Source organism: Bactrocera tryoni, unplaced genomic scaffold, assembly GCF_016617805.1.
Source record: "Bactrocera tryoni isolate S06 unplaced genomic scaffold, CSIRO_BtryS06_freeze2 scaffold_11, whole genome shotgun sequence".
NCBI lineage: Eukaryota > Metazoa > Arthropoda > Insecta > Diptera > Tephritidae > Bactrocera > Bactrocera tryoni.
In genome coordinates, this window is record NW_024395824.1 from 13949309 (window position 1) to 13969519 (window position 20211).

The 20211-nt window shown below is 45.8% G+C and overlaps 1 protein-coding gene across 4 annotated transcripts in view; it reads right to left on the reverse strand.

Moving 5' to 3' along the window:
• Window positions 1-355: 355 nt before the first annotated feature.
• The window catches only part of LOC120779424 (phosphatidylinositol 5-phosphate 4-kinase type-2 alpha), a 49228-nt gene continuing 29372 nt past the window's right edge, over window positions 356-20211 (reverse strand). For all 4 annotated transcript variants that reach the window (XM_040111624.1, XM_040111623.1, XM_040111622.1 and 1 more), the window contains 6 exons: window positions 7760-7890; window positions 7525-7690; window positions 7299-7450; window positions 7146-7240; window positions 5467-5531; window positions 356-585 (listed from right to left, as the gene is read on the reverse strand). In XM_040111624.1, coding sequence (XP_039967558.1) covers window positions 469-585; window positions 5467-5531; window positions 7146-7240; window positions 7299-7450; window positions 7525-7690; window positions 7760-7890 — 726 coding nt within the window. In that variant the 3' untranslated portion in view covers window positions 356-468. The remainder of the gene's footprint in view (window positions 586-5466; window positions 5532-7145; window positions 7241-7298; window positions 7451-7524; window positions 7691-7759; window positions 7891-20211) is intronic.

The following is a 20211-nucleotide window of genomic DNA, read 5'->3' on the forward strand; positions in this document are numbered from 1 at the left end:
ATTTGAAAAAAATATTATTGGTATGGAAATGAAACTGAAAATATAATAAGGTTGTATTTAAATCAGATGTCGGTTATTTTAAGCCGCCATCCCAGGGCAAACCTGAACCCAATGGAATGCAATAATTTCTCCGAACTGCGATGAAGGTGTAAGAAGCGATATTTATTACTGGCTTTCGAAACAACAATGATAGCGTCGCATTCTTTTTAGAAGTTCAATGCTTATCATTACATCAGTACCCCCGCGTCATTAATTAAATTAAACTCTAAGGAATAGAAACAGCTTCAAAGTGACAAATCTACTAAAGAGTTAATCAGAGTTAAATTGTCGATAACCATTAATAACAGCATAGATATATAGTCTAAATTCGCACGACGTATGCATATGTTCAGGGTTATATTTTTTCAGTTCACAGTTAATTTTCAAAAATGGGCACCAGCATACATACGCGTACAAGGAAGCAATTAATTACTCGATCGCTTTGTCCATGAAGTCAAGAAATCGTTTGGCATATTGTTCGGGATCACATGTAGAAATTCCATCTACATTACTTCCATACTTCACAGTTTTAGCTGCTTTGGCGGCCTAAAAAATAGAATTATAAATTAATAAACGAAATTAACTTTTGATCATTAAATAAACAATGTCAATACATTGAAACAAAATGTGTTTTACACATTATGATAATGTATATATATTTTTTTTTACAAATTGTAAGAAGTTGAACACTTTCAAAACCGGTCCTTACGAAAAGAAATTCTAAGGAGTCCAATTAAGAAGTTTGGGGTACAGTAATTTCAAAAGGTCTGTTTTATATCTTCAAGTACAAAATATTAAAAATATCTTAAAGTAAAATATTGAAAATTTTAAGTTCAGCAAAAACTTTTCGAATTGTTCGATAATTAGCAGAAAGTTCTCTGGAACTCGTGCGTGTAAAACCTCGAAAGCGTTTCTCTCGATAGCTTTCAACGAAATATTTACACCTTGTTTTTTGAAACCTGAAAATCTAATGTGTGCTCGAAGAATTTTTTGTTTTCTAATTACGATTTTTTATAAACTGTTGGTTTATTTAACGAAAATCTGGAAAAACAAACTTTTCGAAAACTGAAAAAATATTTTTTGTTCTAAAGATTTTTCATTTTTAATTTCGATTTTTTAAACAGTTAATTGTTGGGTTTTTTCCCGAAAATATGAGAAAAAATTTTTTTAAACATTTTGCTGGCTAAAAAAAGGTTTTGTTTGATTGATGAATGTTCAAGGATTAGTGGTGGGCACCGCCGGGAGCTTCAATTGAAACTAAATCAACACAAACAGACATTACTTTGAAAGTTATTATTATTTTTTCTGAATTCTGACAAGTCGAAACCCCATACATATGCTTTGTTTTTCACTTTTTTAAATCAAAATACTTAAAAATTTTTGTTGCATCTTTTTAGAAATAAATAAATATGGATAATGTCTGGTTAAGGTCTCGTAGCGAATAAAAATAAATAAGAACAGAAAGATCATGCCATTCATAATCGTGTGGTGGGTAACGGAAAATCTTTTAGAATTACCTTTCTCTGAATAAAACCCGGTGCTGGACCGACCAGAGTTTTTTTCAAGAGGACTTGCTCTTTCCGTGCATACCCATTTTATGGTAGCTTCGAAGTTGGCGGATGCTATTCTAAATCCCATTATTTGATTTTTAATTTTTTTTTTTTATAAATTTATTCCGTCTAAACAAGAGGACCAAAATAGAAAATTACCTAAATATTTTTTTCCATTTAAAATGCGGCAACTGAAACGGGGCCATTCGAGATGGCAATTACGACAGCAGTATTGCAAATTTGTCAAAGTATCACGTTCTTCGTGAATTTTTGGAAACCCTTGCAACAACAATATGTTCTGCCGTCACTACAAATTTACAACACTGAACAAGATGGAGGTGGACGAGTTGTCGGAGCAGCCCTGCGGGAGCAAGTCCGGACAGGCAGGGCCAGCAACGACCACTGACGTCCCCGCAGATGACCGGAGCACGGAGCACGGAGCTACCCTCAACGCAGGAGCTCCTAGACGGACTAGGAGACCCAATGGGCAGCAGTGCGGTTGATGGCGGGGTAGAGGATCTCTCCCTCCTCGAACCCATTCTATGATGGCCGACGTCATGGAAGTTGCCCAAGTGAACCTGCATCATGCGGCGGCAGCCTCAGCTGTCATTACAAGCAGGTTCACTGCGGAGAAACTGGGCGCACTGCTGATCCATGAGCCTTGGGTCTATAAGGGAGAGATAAAGGGCCTCAAGACGGAGGCAAATAAGGTAATCTGGGACCTCTCGAGCGAGAGGCCTAGGACGTGTATAGTTGTCAGAAGCAATATTGATTTCTTTTGCATTTCAGAGTTTCTGACACAGGACTTGGTGGCGGTACAGGCCAGGGATACTGAGGGCAAAGACCTCGTCCTCGCCTGAGCATACTTCCTCATCATCATCATCATGGCAGCTGCCCCCTACAAATGACCACAGACAGGCGAAACAGTCCCTGGTGGTCCAGGAAACTATCAGACCTCCGGAAAAAAGTACGCAGACTATTCAACAAAGCGAAGCGTACGGGGGTCTGGGAGGAATATAGGAGCTATCTCACCTTATACAATAAGGAGATCAGGTCTGCAAAGCAGGCTAGCTTCAGGAGATTCTGCGAGAACGTTACCTCAACGCCAGAGGCGGCTCGGCTGCATAAAGCTCTGGCCAGAGGCACCAACGACGCAGTATTAGCAATCAAAAGAGGAGATGGGACATTCACGACCAGCGCAGAGGACAGAGCGACGGAGCTTCTGCGGGCGCACTTCCCGGAGACGGTTCGGGAAGACCAGTGTCTACCTATGATCGAACACAGGCCATCCCGCGAGGATTGGAGTACCGCCAAACGGCTTTTTACGGCGGACTCGATCCGGTGGGCAATGGCCTCGTTTGAGAGATTCAAGTGGATGGTATTTTTCCAGCGCTGTTACAGCAGGAGGAGCAGCATTTACTGCCTCACCTGATTCGGCTGCTGAGGGAAAGCCTCGCATTGGCGTTCATCCCTGAAGTATGGAGGACATCGAAGGTGATCTTCATACCCAAGGTGGGTAGGAAAGACTACTCATTGGCGAAATCTTTCAGGCCAATCAGTCTAACGTCTTTCCTACTAAAAACCATGGAGAAGATCGTGGACCATGAAATAAGGTCAACAGTGCTGAAGAGAGCACCCCTGCATGCGGCTCAGCACGCCTACAGAGCGGCTAGATCCACTAACACTGCTCTGTACCAGATAACCTCTGAAATAGAGAGTTCACTGGAGCATGGAGAGGTGATGCTTTGCGCGTTCTTAGACATCGAAGGTGCCTTTGACAACACGTCTCATAAAAGTGTAGCCAAGGCACTGGAGACAAGGAAAGTTGCAGCGCCGGTGCGCAGATGGATTGAATCTGTATTGCGTACCAGAGTTGCTGAGACCACAGTAGGTGACAAGAGGATTCGTCTTGGCACAACAAGAGGCTGCCCACAGGGAGGTATGTTATCACCCCTGCTATGGAGTCTAGTTGTAGACGACCTGTTAGTACTGCTAACGAACAATGGGATCCGCTGCCAAGGGTATGCGGACGACATTGTAATTATAGCAAGAAGCAAATACGAAGATACGCAGATACGAGACGCAGGTCCCGGTCTCAGGAACCTTACACTTGGGGGCAGAGAGATAGGAATGACCGGAAGTGTCAAATACCTAGGGTTAATGCTAGACTCTACGTTGCGGTGGAATCAGCATGTAAACCTGACCCTGGTCAAGGCAACAAAAACTTTAATGGTGTGCAACCGGCTGGCGGGCAAGTCCTGGGGCTGTAAGCCAAGGATCCTCAGGTGGTTGTACACCATGATAGTGCGACCAATAATCACATACGGGACGGTGGCCTGGGCCTCAATAGCTTCGCAGACTTCGGTTAAGACCAAGCTATCGAAGCTGCAACGGCTAGCCTGTGTCTGCATGACGGGCGCAATGCGTACCTGCCCAACGGCAGCACTGGAGGTTCTGATGGAGCTTACTCCGCTTCATTTGGTTATCGGTCAGGTGGCCAAGCACACAATTCTGCAAATAACGGCAGAGGGGTGGGGCAAAGGTAGGGTAATCTCGTCCCAGAGGATGGAAAAGATAAGTGGCGATGTACCATCAGCCCTCCTCCCGAGGGACAGCACTACCAAAACAGTTAACTTCAAGAAGAAGTTTAAGGTCACCCTCGGCAACAAAGACGAGTGGAATGATTCCAACCTCGAACTGATGCTGAGGAATAGTACGCTAAGGTGGTACACCGACGGATCGAAAATGTCGGAGGGAATCGGTGCGGGGATCGCGGGACCACGCACTAAGCTCTCCATACCCATGGGAGAGTTCCCAAGCATTTTCCAGGCAGAAGTTTTTTCGGTGTATAGAAATAAACCTCCATCGCAACTATCGCAATGAGAGAATAGCCATTCTCAGCGATAGCCAAGCGGCGCTAAAAGCGATCTCTTCTTACGAAATCAAATCGCTATTAGTGCAGGAGTGCAGGGTGAGGCTGAACAGCCTTGCAGTACGAAACCAGGTAGACCTAATCTGGGTGCCTGGGCACAGAGGTATAGTCGTTAATGAACTGGCGGATGAGCTAGCCCGTTCCGCAGCCTCCACCAAGATGGTGGGACCGGAACCCTTTATTGGGGTAGGTCCACATACCATAAAGGAGCTACTTCGCAGGGAAGAAGGAGTGGGCAGAGAGGAGCATTGGCGGCAAACGCGTGGTATGAGACATGCCAAGTTGCTAATGGGAGGATACAATCTAAGCAGGTTCAAGGTTATAATAAACCTCCCCAGGAACAAACTCAGGCTACTGGTCGCATGGTATACCGGCCACTGCAAGCTGAATAGGCGCCTGTACAACATGGGCCTATCCTCTTGCAATCACTGCCGGTTCTGCGACTTGGAGCCTGAAACCCCGGAGCACCTGCTGATTGACTGCACAGCAGTCTGTAGACGCAGGACTAAGGCCCAAGGATCAATGCTTCCCGATAGGGATCGCATAGCCTCACTAGCGCCCAGAAGTCTATTGAACTTCATCGATGCGCAGGGGCTAGGTGAGTCCATGTAGGTTAGGAGAGGGCACAATAGACCAAAGGTCGCGGTGCATTCCTCGTATTAATCAATCAATCAATCAACACTGTTGCTGTACTGCTGACTGCTGTAATTATTACGTAGCTCGGTCGCACCTAATATTTTCCGTTGCCATTTAACGTTCTTTATATAACATTAAAACATAAATTACAGTTTAAAATTCTATACTTTTAAAATTAGATAAATTCAACTGTGTTTCGGCCAACACATTAAACAGATGATTGATAATTCATCATAATTAACTTTTACTTGAAGCGAATCAAAATATGCAATACATACAACATATTCTACATTCTATCTTTGTCCTTACCTGTTTTTTTACACCATATTGTGTTAGCACATCTATAATGGCAATAAAATAAATTTCTCTTCTTTCTGTAATTACAAAAAAGAATATTGTGTTCATTGAAATTTATTTGATTATAGAAGCTGTTGGTATTTACAAAATTTGCAATGAACCGAACCAATATTTGATAATATTTTCATAACCTATCAATTTCAAATACAAGGTGCGTTCCAAAGTTAACAGGACTTGAAAAAAAAACCGAATAAATGGGTTTCTGGGCAAAATCAATTTCTTTTATTCAAAATAGTCTCCTTCTGCTTCAATACAGCTTTTTGCACGGTCCAAAAGCATGTCGAACGAGGTTTTTTTAGCTCGTTGGCCGGTATGGCCGCCACTATGCCGGTGCAAGCCTGTTGAATGGCCTATACGTCTGCATAACGCTTTCCTTTCATGGGCAAATACTCTTTTCCAAAAGGGAAGAAGTCGCACGGTGCCATATCAGCTGAATACGGGAAGTGGTTAATGGTTGAAATGTGATTTTTTGTCAAATAATCGGTCACAAGCGTCCATCGATGAGAGCAATTTTTCGTCCTCAGTCAATTTGTGCGGAACGAACCGTGCACACATCTTTCGTAAGCCCAAATGTTAGGTCAAAATGCGATAAATCCATCTTCAGTTCCATTTCCATGAATTTCAATAATGATTTCGGCTGTTTTTGATGAATTAAGGCACAGTTTCGATGGAAGTTCTGGTGATCACGGATTTTGATTGGCCCACATGTTGATCGTCATTTATGTCCTCACGACCAGTTTGAAAACGTTGAAACCACTCATGCACTCTGCTACGGGATAGGCAATCACCGCCATAAACATGTTTCATCAATTGAAACGTTTCGGTAAAAGTTTTTCCAATTTTAAAACAAAATTTAATGTTGGCTCTTTGTTCGAAGCTCATTTTCGCACCGATAACACAAACATACTGACACTTAAAACGCAATAACTTCACTTCCAATCGATGAAATGTCATGAAATTCTCACTGGACAATGGATAAAGATAGCAGTCGACATATAGATGGCGCCACCAGGGCGCTAGATTCAAAAAGTCCTGTTTACTTTGGAACGCTGCTTGTATAATAGCCCTGACACAGCGCTAATATGCAAGTTTTTAATGTACAAGAATTTCGTGCATTTATCAGTGCTAGTATATTTCTAAAAACAAATTTTAATATATTTAGATGGCAGAAAATAAACAACGCACAGTTTGCTATACATTTTTCCAATATTCTTAACTTTTTAGCACACTTTTTTGGCATTACAATCAATTATTACTTTTAATTTCACTCTATTATCTCTTAACGTAGTTAATAATAAACGAATTTTTTCGTAAAATTTATATTGATTTTCCAAATATACCAAAATTTCTATTAATAATTTATCTTATTCATTTTTATTTCACTTTTTTTTAATAAATAAACAAATTTTACTATCAGCTGTCTAAATGCACAAATCTGCCGTCTGTCACCATAAAATTGCAATGCGCATTAGCGTGTCTTAAGGCGCATTAATTTTGCTCGTCTGTCAGGGCTATAACATAAGTATTAGTATAAAAATGGTTTGTGAGAATATAATATAGCAAGATTTCCTTTAAAATATTATCAGGCTAACATGCTCATTAATAAAATAGTTACAAAAAATTAATTTTACCTTCAACGCTTGGAATAGCGTAGATATCCACTTCATAGACAACTTCCTTATATTGTGCGCCGCGCGGTGAGTCAGGTGGTGTATTGTAAGTCCATCTATAATTTACGTCTTTATATGTTTGAATAATATATGTATATTGTTCAGTGAATTTACCTTTCTCCACTATCACATTCCTCGCTTTCGCTGTTTTCGCTTCGTGCAGTCCCTTGAGAGTTTTCCCCTTGCAATGCTTCCTCTTCAGCACGAACACAGTCATGTATGCCGACTAAGAGCGAGTAGTCCATTATGTGCAACTTTGTAAGGAGCTTTTGTAATAAAACAAACCGATAAAAAAAATTTAAAATTCATTAAATTATTGAAAAATTAACTTTTTACTTACATCAACATCACTTGATAAAGTGTCCAACAATTTTGTTTTTGCTTCTCCGATTTCAATCTTGACTTTTTGCTTTATAAAGTCATTATCTTTGTATGTAGGTAAATACTTTTCTAACTCCTTTTCAGATGCCTCACGATCAACGGTACTGCCTTTTAAGTCAAATTTCCTTAAAGCGTAAATTAATTAAAAAAAATATGCTAACAATAATGTGAAGTTGATAGTAATTTGAACTCACTTGTGTATGGTTAAATGGGAACTAAATATATTCCTCATAACGACAAAATAATGTTGACCGCTTTCAACCGTTATTCTATACATACCCAAATATTGTGGTAAAAGAGTTTTGCCATGTTTCTCAACGATGTACTATTAGAATAAAGACACAATTTGAAAGGAATTTTAGAAAAGATAATGCAACAATTTTTCAACCATTGAAAACTAAAAAATAGCTAATTTTTGAACTATAGCAATGTATCTATGCTTCTCTTCATACTAGTGTGGCAAAAATACTTTTTAATTAAAATTTGACGCGAAAACCCAATCATTGAAATATGTTTTTTGTAGATTGATATGACTGTCAGTGATTTCTGTGCCGAATGTCACATCGAAATAATCATTAGTGTCTAGTATACGCTTGTCTTCCTGTGGTACATAAAGTGCATTCGCCGATTTTTACGATGAGTGAAATTATTCAAAAAAGAAGTTCCATTAAATTTTGTGAGCGGAATCAAATTTCTTGTGTCGAAACGTTCAAAATGTTGGAAAATATCTTCGATGATAATTGTTTGTCACGAACAAGTATTTTAGATTCGTACAAACTTTCAAAGAGAGTCTAGAACGCGTAGGCGACATACCACGTTGTTGTTGTTGTTGCAGCGGCTGAGTTCTGCCGAATTGACAGTCGATTTCGCCGGGGCCCGAAATATGGTTATCTGTAGTACTAGATTCCAGCACAAAAAAATTCATCAAGCTACCTGGCTGTCTCCGGATCGAAAAACTACCAACCAGATCGATCATGTTGTGATAGACGGAAGACACGTCTCCAGTGTTTTAGATGTGCTTGCGCTCCGAGGTCCTAACATCGACTCGGACCACTATTCGCACCCGCCTCTGTGCAGCAAAAAACGCACGCCAACAAACACAAGGAAGGTTCGACGTCGAAAAGCTGCAATCACAACAGACTTCCATACGTTTTTCTACTCGGCTTGCACTCCTGCTCTCTGAGAGCACTCATCAACAACTCGGTATAAGGAAACTGTGGGACATCATTTCAAATTCCTTACGTACAGCTGCAACCGAAACCATTGGTTTTCGGAAAGAGCAAAAGAACAACTGGTACGACGAGGAGTGCCGCGCCGCAGCGGAGAGAAAACAGGCTGCCTACCTCGCAACGTTACGATCGACCACAACACGTGCGGGATGGGATAGATACCGAGAATTGAAGAAGGAAGCGAGACGCATCTGCAGACAGAAAAAGAATGAGGCCGAAATGCGGGAGTATGAAGAGCTTGATAAGCTGGCCGACAGGGGTAATGCTCGAAAATTCTACGAAAAAATGCGGCGGCTTACAGAAGGTTTCAAGACCGGAGCATACTCTTGTAGAACCCCCAAAGGTGATCTAGTCTTTGATGCCCAGAGTATGCTTAAATTATGGAGGGAACACTTCTCCAGCCTGCTGAATGGCAGTGAACGCACAACACCAGGAGAAGGAGAACCCGATTCCCCAATCGATGACGATGGAGCAGACGTACCATTACCCGAACATGAAGAAGTTCGAATAGCAATTGCCCGCCTGAAGAACAACAAAGCGGCAGGGGCCGACGGATTGCCGGCCGAGCTATTCAAACACGGCGGCGAAGAACTGATAAGGAGCATGCATCAGCTTCTTTGTAAAATATGGTCGGACCAAAGCATGCCCAACGATTGGAATTTAAGTGTGCTATGCCCAATCCATAAAAAGGAGACCCCACAATCTGCGCCAACTACCGTGGGATTAGCCTCCTCAACATCGCATATAAGGTTCTATCGAGCGTATTGTGTGAAAGATTAAAGCCCACCGTCAACAAACTGATTGGACCTTATCAGTGTGGCTTCAGACCTGGAAAATCAACAACCGACCAGATATTCACCATGCGCCAAATCTTGGAAAAGACCCGTGAAAGGAGAATCGACACACACCACCTCTTCGTCGATTTCAAAGCTGCTTTCGACAGCACGAAAAGGAGCTGCCTTTATGCCGCGATGTCTGAATTTGGTATCCCCGCGAAACTAATACGGCTGTGTAAACTGACGTTGAGCAACACCAAACGCTCCGTCAGGATCGGGAAGGACCTCTCCGCGCCGTTCGATACCAAACGAGGTTTCAGACAAGCCGACTCCCTACCGTGCGACTTCTTCAACCTGCTTCTGGAGAAAATAGTACGAGCTGCAGAACTAAACAGAGAAGGTACCATCTTCTATAAGAGTGCACAGCTGCTGGCGTATGCCGACGATATTGATATCATCGGCCTCAACACCCGCGCCGTTAGTTCTGCTTTCTCCAGGCTGGACAAGGAAGCACAGAAAATGGGTCTGGTAGTGAACGAGGGCAAAACGAAATATCTCCTGTCATCAAACAAACAGTCGTCGCACTCGCGACTTGGCTCTCACGTCACTGTTGACAGTCATAACTTTGAAGTCGTAGATAATTTCGTCTATCTGGAACCAGCGTAAACACCACCAACAATGTCAGCCTAGAAATCCAACGCAGGATAACTCTTGCCAACAGGTGCTACTTCGGACTGAGTAGGCAATTGAAAAGTAAAGTCCTCTCTCGACGAACAAAAGCCAAACTCTATAAGTCGCTCATAATTCCCGTCCTGCTATATGGTGCAGAGGCTTGGACGTTGTCAACAACTGATGAGTCGACCTTGCGAGTTTTCGAGTTTTCGAGAGAAAAGTTCTGCGAAAGATTTATGGTCCTTTGCGCATTGGCCACGGCGAATATCGCATTCGATGGAACGATGAGCTGTACGAGATATACGACGACATTGACATAGTTCAGCGAATTAAAAGACAGCGGCTACGCTGGCTAGGTCATGTTGTCCGAATGGACGAAAACACTCCAGCTCTGAAAGTATTCGACGCTGGCACCCGCCGGGGGAAGCAGAGGAAGAGGAAGACCTCCACTCCGTTGGAAGGACCAAGTGGAGAAGGACCTGGCTACGCTTGGAATATCCAATTGGCGCCACGTAGCGAAAAGGAGAAACGACTGGCGCGCTGTTGTTAACTCGGCTATAATCGCGTAAGCGGTGTCTACGCCAATTAAGAAGAAGTGGTGGTCTGATAAATAACATATTCTAACTCTCGCATAATTATATCGCTCAAGAAAGCTCCCGACTTTATTTCTGTGGACAACTTCGTTAACTTTATAAAATCTAACTGGGACGGCACAGAATCACCGCTTTACCCATTCTTACGGACGTAATCGTTGCAGTCCTTTCGTTCATACGTACGACATGACCTAGCCAGCGCATCCTCTCTCTTAATTCACTGAACTATGTCAATGTCGTCGTATATCTCATACAGCTAATCGTTCCATCGAATGCGATAAGATATTTTATTTTATCGAATGCGATATTCACCTTTGCCAACGCGCAAAGGATCATAAAACTTCCCCAGAACCTTTCTCTCGAAAACTCGTAACGTCCACTCATCAGTTGTTGTCATCGTCCCAGCCTGTGCACCATATAGCAGAACGGGAATTATGAGTGACTTATAGAGTTTGGTTTTTGTTCGTTGTTTGATGACAGGAAATATTTCGTCTTGCCCTCGTTCACGGCTAGACCCATTTGTTTTGCTTCCTTGTCCAGTATGGATAAAACTAACGGAGCGGGTGTTGAGGCCGATGATATCAATATCATCGGCATACGCCAGCAGCTGTACACTCTTATAAAAGATTGTACCTGTTCGATTAAGTTCTGCAGCTCGAATTATTTTCTCCAGCAGCAGGTTGAAAAAGTCGCATGATAGGGAGTCGCCTTGTCTGAAGCCTCGTTTGGTATCGAACGGTAATAATACAAAATTTACTCTATTATATATTTTTAATGATTTTATGGAATCATTATGATATACATACACATGTATGTAGGTAAATTTTAATATACAAACATACATACTTATGTACATATTAAGTATATGCTTTGATACCAAATATATACCGATCATCTATAAATTATATGCCGAGTCAATTGCGCATAGAAAATAAACAAATCTGTAGGCGAACATTTATTTACATTGAAATTAGCATTATATTTCTCATTTAACACCGAAAATGTTCAGTTCTGTTATTTTCGAGTCCCCTGCTGCAAAACACGCTTACAATTTGTCTGTGGTGAAACTCTCTCATCTCTGCCGAGTGCCGAGGCCGAGGGGTATGGAAGCTAAACTGGTAGTGACTTCAGCTACGAGGTCTGAGACTTAATTCTGCTACCACGGTGAGCAGGAGTCCTTGGAGTTTACTCAAACCTGCGCATGCGAACTAGCCCCTCGGGGAGTATCGTGGTGATTGTGGTTATAACCCAAATGCGGGAAGAACTGACTTTGTCAGTTGAAAGGGAAGATGCATTGCAACCGGGTGCCGGACCCAAAGCACGGCAGAGGTTTTAGATGGGCTTCGAACCCGACCAAGGTGGTTTGTGTGTCCATTCCACACTGCCAATTGGTACTGAAAATGCCTAGCATTCTCAGGGCGCTGACCATCGCATTGATTTGATCCGCTGTGCTTTTGAGCGCCGTGGGGTGAGGCTGTCGTCCCTTCCACTCTGGAAAAAGCAGAACTAACGGTGCGGCTGTTGAGGCCAATGATATCAATACCGTCGGCGTGCGTTAGCAGCTGTACACTCTTATAGAAGAACTATTTTCTCCAGAAGCAGGTTGAAGAAGTCGCACGATAGGGAGTCGCCTTGTCTGAAACCTCGTTTGGTATCGAACGGCTCGGAGAGGTCCTTCCCGATCCTGACGGAGCTTTTGGTGTTGCTCAAAGTCAGTTTACACAGCCGTATTGGTTTTGCGGGGATACCAAATTCAGACATCGCGGCATAAAGGCAGCTCCTTTTCGTGCTGTCGAAAGCAGCTTTGAAATCGACGAAGAGATGGTGTGATTCTTCTTTCACGGGTCTTTTCCAAGATTTGGCGCATGGTGAATATCTGGTCGGTTGTTGATTTTCCAGGTCTGAAGCCACACTGATAAGGTCCAATCAGTTTGTTGACGGTGGGCTTTAATCTTTCACACAATACGCTCGATAGAACCTTATATGCGATGTAAAGGTAGTTGACGCAGATTGTGGGGTGTCCCTTTGTGTGGATTGGGCAGAGCACACTTAAATTCCAATCGTTGGGCATGCTTTCGCCCGACCATATTTTGCAAAGAAGTTGATGCATGCTCCCTATTAGTTCTTCGCCGCCGTGTTTTAATAGCTCGGGGGGTAATCCATCGGCCCCCACTGCTTTGTTGTTCTTCAGACGGTTAATTGCTATTTGAACTTCTTCATGGTCGGGCAATGGAACGTCTGCTCCGGTCGTGAAACCTTCAGTTAGCCGCCGCATCTTTTCGTACAATTTTCGAGCATTACCCCTGTCGGCCAGTTTATCAACCTCTTCATACTCACGCATTTCGGCCTCTTTCTTTTTCTGTCTGCAAATGCGTCTGGCTTCCCTCTTCAACTCTCGATATTTATCCCATCCCGCACGCGTTGTGTTCGATCGTAACGTTGCGAGGTAGGCAGTCTGTTTTCTCTCCGCTGCGACACAGCACTCTTCGTCGTACCAGCTGTTCTTTTGCATTTTCCGAAAACCAATGGTTTCGGTAGCACCTGTACGTAAGGAGTTTGAAATGCCGTCCCACAGTTCCCTTATACCGAGTTGTTGACGAGTGCTCTCAGAAAGCAGGAGTGCAACCCTCTTGGATGATTTGCAGCCAGGAGGTAAATTCGGCTGTATTAGAACGGAGCCTTCCCAACACCGGGCCGAATTGGGGAGTAACTGTGGCCTTACCGCGCCAAAGGGCTCTGGCGTGGCGGACCTCCTAGTTCCCCATAAACGGAGTAGACGCGACAGCTCACCTCGTTGAGCCGAGGGTCGTAAGAAAAAGATGAACGACAACAACAAAAAAACCACAAACCACAAACAGAACAGCAACTCCCAACGATTCGACCAGGCGACAACAACGGACAACGAGTACGGACCAGGAGAAGGACAAGGGAGACGGCGCAGCTGCAAGCGGGAAAGATTAAAGCCCACCGTCAAGAAACTAAGCGGAAGTTCAGCTTCCTTAATGCTCTCTCGCCTGAAGAGCGGGCGCCTTTCGAGGAGCATGCCAGGGAGGATGACGACGACATGCCCTCGTGCAGCGGCGTCCAAGCGTCGAAGGCCGCAACGCCCTCTCCCGGCAGCTGGCAACCCCGGCGGGTGCGATGACCCTCGCAGGAAGGGCATGAGCGGGGCCAGCCTAAAGTGGTACCTGCGGCACCTCCGGGACGGGAAGACCCGCGAGGTGGCGGAAGCCTTGACCAAAGGTAGAAGTATAGGGAGCAAGGCTTCCACTACAAAGGAGCGTGCCACAACTGCGTCCGTTCGTGCGCAAGGCAGCCGGGCAAGTGACCGTGGCCATGCCAGTGCAGCTGCTTATGCACAGATCGCGAGGCGGAAGAGCGGGCAGTTAACGCCGCAGGAGTCCCCCGCTCCAAGAGGATGAGGGGCGGCAACTCGGAGATAGCCGGAAGCCAGGTATCAGCACCGCTCCAAGGGGATGAGGGGCGGCGCAGATATGCGGATGCTGTCAAAGGCATCCGCATGGCTGTACTGCCTCTAAACTACCCGGCGGAGGCGCTGGATTCGGAGCAGCTTACCGTGCTCCAGGACCTCCTCATGGAAGAGGTATTCAGGGGTGATGAATACGCGGCGTCCTTCCTTGGGGTTGATTTTCCAGGTGGCATTATGCAGGTGGACTGCATGGACGAGATGTCCGCCGACTGGCTGCGGGAGTTTGCCCCAAAGCTGGAAGGCTGGACGGGTCCCGTTCTCTGTGCAAAAAGGGCGGAGGACATACCGGTCATACAAAGCATGACGATGTTCCGCCCCCGGTGTGGAGACAAGCCCTACCAGTTTGCTCTGGGTCTGGTTAAGAACCAGAACCGGGGCCTCACCATCTCAGCCTGGAGTATTGTCAGTGACAAAGTCGAGGATAAAGGTGAACTCAAAGGATGGAGACTGCACCTGTACGTGGACGACGATTCATATAAGTACATTCGTGCAGCGAGCTTCCGCCTGTTCTACAGGTACAACGCGGTGGTCATAAGGCCTTACAAGCCTGCATCCTCCGGGAGCAAGGAGGCGTCTGAGACTGTCACTCAGCCTAGCGTAGGCAATGCCAAACAGGGCACGACTGTGGCGGCCTCGGAGGTGGAGAGTATGCAGGTGGAGGAGTGCGCGGAACAACCCAGCGTAAGCAGGGTTGAGCAGGCCACGCGTGCCGCGACCTCGGACACCCCAGTTGTCCCGGGAGCAGAGCTCCCCTTCACCCAGGAACTCCTCGATGAATTAGGAGATCTCATGGACAGCAGCGCGAACGACGGCGGGGATAAGGACTTGCTCCTCATCGAACCACTATTATAGTGGCCGTCGATATGGAAGTCGCCCAGGTGAACCTGCATCACGCGGCGGCAGCTTCGTCTGTCATAACGAGCAGGTTCACAGCGGAAAAACTGAGCATCCTGCTGGCCTCAAGACAGAACACAACAAGGTAATCTGGGTTCACTCTAGCGAGCGACCTAGAACTTGTATAGTAGTCAGGAGCAATATTAATTTCTTCTGTATTTCAGAATTCCTGACGCAGGATCTGTTGGCGGTACAGACCAGGGACTATGAAGGCAAGGACTTCGTCCTGGCATCAGCCTACTTCCCGGGGGAGGCAACCACAGCACCCCCCCGTAGTGGTGGAAAGGCTTGTAGAGTACTGCAGGAGATACAGGCTGCCCCTTATCATCGGCTGCGACGCAAACGCCCACCACGTAGAGTGGGGCAGTACGGACTGCAACTCGAGGAGTGAGTCTTTATTGGAATATGTAGCAGGTAGCAATTTAGCAATAGAGAATGTGGGGTGCGAACCCACCTTCATAACGATAAGCAGAAGGGAAGTGCTTGACATCACCTTCAGTAACTAGGCTGCAAGCGGTTGGGTCTCACTTTGGAGGGTCTCGGCGGAGCCCTCCCTGTCAGACCATAGAATCTTAAGGTTCGCGCTGAAGGTAGAGATAAGACAACTGCCCCTAGACGCAACCCTCGGAGGGCAAACTGGAGCGCCTTCAGGGGGAGGCTGAGTGAGGAATTTAGTAGGGAGGGGCAGACTGACAATTCCGTAGCGTTACGGGCCCGGGAATAGAGAGCAGGTTATCTGCGCTGAACGGGTCCATTATTAACGCTTACAATCACAGTTGCCCCCTAAAAGTGCCCATAGACAGGCGCAACTGTCCCTGGTGGTCAAGGAAGCTTACAGACCTCAGGAAAAAAGTACGTAATCTATAGAATGGAGCAAAACATACAGGGGTCTGGAAAGAGTATAGGAGCAACCTCACTCTTTGTAATAAGGAGATTAGGTCTGCTAAACAAGCTAGCTTTAGGAGATTCTGTGAAAATGTCAACTCCACACCAGAAGCAGCTCGACTGCACAAGGCGCTGGCCAGAGGCAAGATTGACACAGTGCTGGCAATTAAAAGGAGCGACGGGACTTTTACGACCAGCGCGGAAGACAGAGCCACAGAGCTTCTGCGCGCTCTCTTCCCGTAGACTATTCCGGAAGACCAATGTCTACCCGTAATTGAACACAGGCCATCCCGCTCCGACTGGGCAATCGCGAAACAAATATTCACCGCGGACTCGATCAAGTGGGCATTGGCCTCGTTCGAGAAGTTTAAGTCTCCGGGAGTGGATGGTATCTTCCCAGCGCTTTTACAACAGGGTGAGCAGATTCTGCTGCCACGCCTGGTTCGGCTGCTGAGGGAGAGCCTCGCAATGGCGTATATCCCTGAGTCATGGAGGACGGCTGAGGTGATCTTTATACCCAAAGTTGGAAGGAAGGACTATTCGCTGGCCAAATCTTTCAGGGCAATTAGTCTAACTTCCTTCCAACTAAAAACTATGGAAAAGATCATAGATATGAGATAAGATCGAAGACGCTGAAGATTGCACCCCTGAATGCTGCTCAGCATGCATACAGAGCGGGAAGATCGACCAATACGGCTCTGTACCAGCTAACTTCGGAAATAGAGAGTTCACTAGAGAATGGGGAAGTGATGCTATGCGCCTTCCTGGACATCGAAGGTGCTTTTGACAACACATCTCACAGGAGTATAGCCAGGGCACTGGAGAGAAGGAATGTGGCAGCACCGGTGCGTAGATGGATAGAGGCCGTACTGCGCACCAGAATCGCTGAGACCACAGTAGAAGGTACAAGGATTCGTCTTGGCACAACAAAGGGCTGCCCACAGAGTGGTGTAATATCACCACTACTATGGAGCCTAGTCGTGGACGACCTGTTAGCACTGCTAACGGACAATGGAATCCACTGCCAAGGGTATGCGGACGACATTGTAATCATAGCCAGAGGTAAATTTGAGGACACTCTCTGCGACCTGATACAAAGAGGTCTAAACCTGGCAAAGAAGTGGTGTAGTGGAGTTAAATTAAGTATCAACCCCTTAAAGACGACCGTAATTCCGTTTACGAGACGCAGGTAGGGTCTCAGGAATCTCACACTTGGTGGTAGAGAGGTCGAGATGACTAGCAGGGTCAAATATCTTGGTCTTACACTGGATTCACCCTTGGGGTGGAAGCAGCATGTGAACCAGATGCTGGTAAAAGCAACAAAGGCATTAATGGTGTGCAATCGGCTGGCGGGTAAATCCTGGGGCTGTAAGCCAAGGATCGTAAGGTGGTTGTACACCATGATTGTGAGACCGATAATCACGTATGGGGCGGTGTCCTGGGCCTCAATAGCGTCGCAAGCTTCCGTAGGAACCCAACTATCAAGCTACAGCGACTAGCTTGTGTCTGCATGACGGGCGCAATGCGTACTTGCCCTACGACAGCTTTGGAGGTCCTGATGGAACTCACACCTCTTCATTTGGTGATCGGTCAAGTAGGCAAGCACTCACTTCTGCAAATGACAGCAGAGGGGTGTGGCAAAGGTAAGGTAATCTCGTCCCAGAGGATGGAGGTGATAAGTGGTAATATTCCAATAGCCCTCCTCCCGAAGGACAGCATTACCAAAACAGTTAACTTCACGAAGAAGTTCAAGGTTACCCTCGGCAATAAGAATGAGTGGAACGACTCCGCTCTTGAGCTAACGCTGAGGAAAAGTACGTTGAAGTGGTACACCGACGGCTCGAAAACGTCGGAGGGAATTGGGGCAGGGATCGCGGGTCCACGCACCAAACTCTCCATACCGATGGGTGGCTTTCCGAGCATTTTTCAGGCAGAGGTCTTTGCCATAAGTCGGTGTATAGAGATAAAACTCCATCGCAACTACCGCAATGAGCAAATAACCGTACTCAGCGATAGTCAAGCGGCACTAAAAGCAATCTCCTCCTTCGAGATCAAATCGCTACTAGTGCAGGAGTGTAGAGAACGGCTGAATAGCCTAGCTGAACGAAACTAGGTGCACGTAATTTGGGTGCCTGGTCATAGAGGAATAGACGGCAACGAACTGGCTGATGAGCTCGCCCGCTCTGCAGCATCAACCAATATGGTAGGGCCCGAGCTATCACCGGCGTCAGCTCCCATACCGTAAAGCAGCTGCTCCGTAAGGAAGAAAGAGTGAACAGAGAAAGGAATTGGCAACGAGCGCATGGTATGCGACATGCTAAGTTGCTAATTGGAGGGTACAACCGGAATAGGTTTAAATCAATAATTAACCTCCCAAAGAATAAACTCAGGCTACTGGTCGCATCCTACACCGGCCACTGCAAACTGAACAGACATTTATTTAACATGGGTCTATCAGCTTGCGCCAACTGCCGGTTTTGCGACAGGGAGCCTGAAACACCGGAACACCTGCTAGCCAACTGCGCAGCAGTCTGTAGACGCAGGTTAAAGGCTCTTGGATCCATGTTTCCAAATAGGGATCATATCGCCTCACTAGCACCCAGTAGGTTATTGGACTTCATCAATGTACTACGGCTTAGTGAGTCCCTGTGAATTAGGAGAGGGCACAATAGACCTAAGGTCACGGTGCATTCCTCAATAATTTATCTATCTATCTATCGGTCACTAGATCACCTTTGGGGGTTCTGCTCCGGGCTCGAAACCTTCAGTTAGCCGCCGCATTTTTTGTTAGAATTTTCGAGCATTACCCCTGTCGGCCACTTTTCAAGCTCTTCATACTCACACATTTCGGCCTCTATTCTTTTGCTGTGTGCAAATGCGTCTCGTTTCCCTCTTCAACTCTCGGTATCTATTCCATTCCGCACGTAATACGGTCGATCGTAACGTTGCGAGGTAGGCAACCTGTTTTCTCTCCGCTGCAACACGGCAGTTGTTCTTTTGCATTTTCCAACCAATGGTTTCGGTTGCAGCTGTACGTAAGGAGTTTGAAATGCTGTCCCACAGTTCCCTTATACCGAGTTGCTGACGAGTGCTCTCAGAGAGCAGGAGTGCAAGTCGAGTAGAGAATCGTTCGGCTATCTGTTGTGATTGCAGCTTCTCGACGTCGAACCTTTCTTGTGTTTGTTGGCGTGCGTTTTTTGCTGCACAGAGGCGGGTGCGAATCTTGGCTGCAACAAGATAGTGGTCCGAGTCGATGTTAGGACCTCGGAGCGTACGCACATCTAAACCACTGGAGATGTGTCTTCCGTCTATCACAGCATGATCGATCTGGTTGGTGGTTTTTTGATCCGGAGATAGCCAGGTGGCTTGATGAGTCTCTTTATGCTGGAATCTAGTACTACAGATAACCATATTTCGGGCCCCGGCGAAGTCGATCAGCCTCAACCCATTTTTGGTCACATCGTCTTTCTCTTCCGTCGGGGCGTGGGCGCAAATCAGCGATATGTTGAAGAACCTCGCTTTAGCTGGACATTCATTCGCCAGCGTGAATGATAGTACTCGGCGACGGAGTTTCTCTCCCACCACCAAACTTGCGCTCCTATATATGACCACTGTAGTAAATGCGACAAGGACCTACTTGGAGCCTTCACTCTAACGAGGACATCAACCAGCTGGGCAGCGGCACCTTCCCAATTAAGGGACCGGACATTCCAGGTGCATGCCCTCAATTCACAGTGCTAATTTTGTTTGTCATGGTCGTCATCAAAAGGGTGGGGTCTCTCATCCGAGGCTGATTTCTAGTCTTCATTGGGGTTATTTTTTTACGTGGCGGGTCTTAAATCCAGCGCACAACCTTAGGTAGGGTATTTTTCGCCTTCAAACGGATGTTCTTAGGCTACCCAGAGGACACTTGTCATGAGCTGCTTGAGCCATATATAAAAGAATCCTTTCTGGCCACTCCCAAGTGAATAGCTATCAGAGAATTTTCCTCCCATGCGTGAACTTCTAAATATAACTCCCTCCATTAAACTTCTACATATCCATAATAGACCCTGACATTTCAAATATATGTCCACCGAGCAATGAGTCTCATTAGTCATCTCTTTG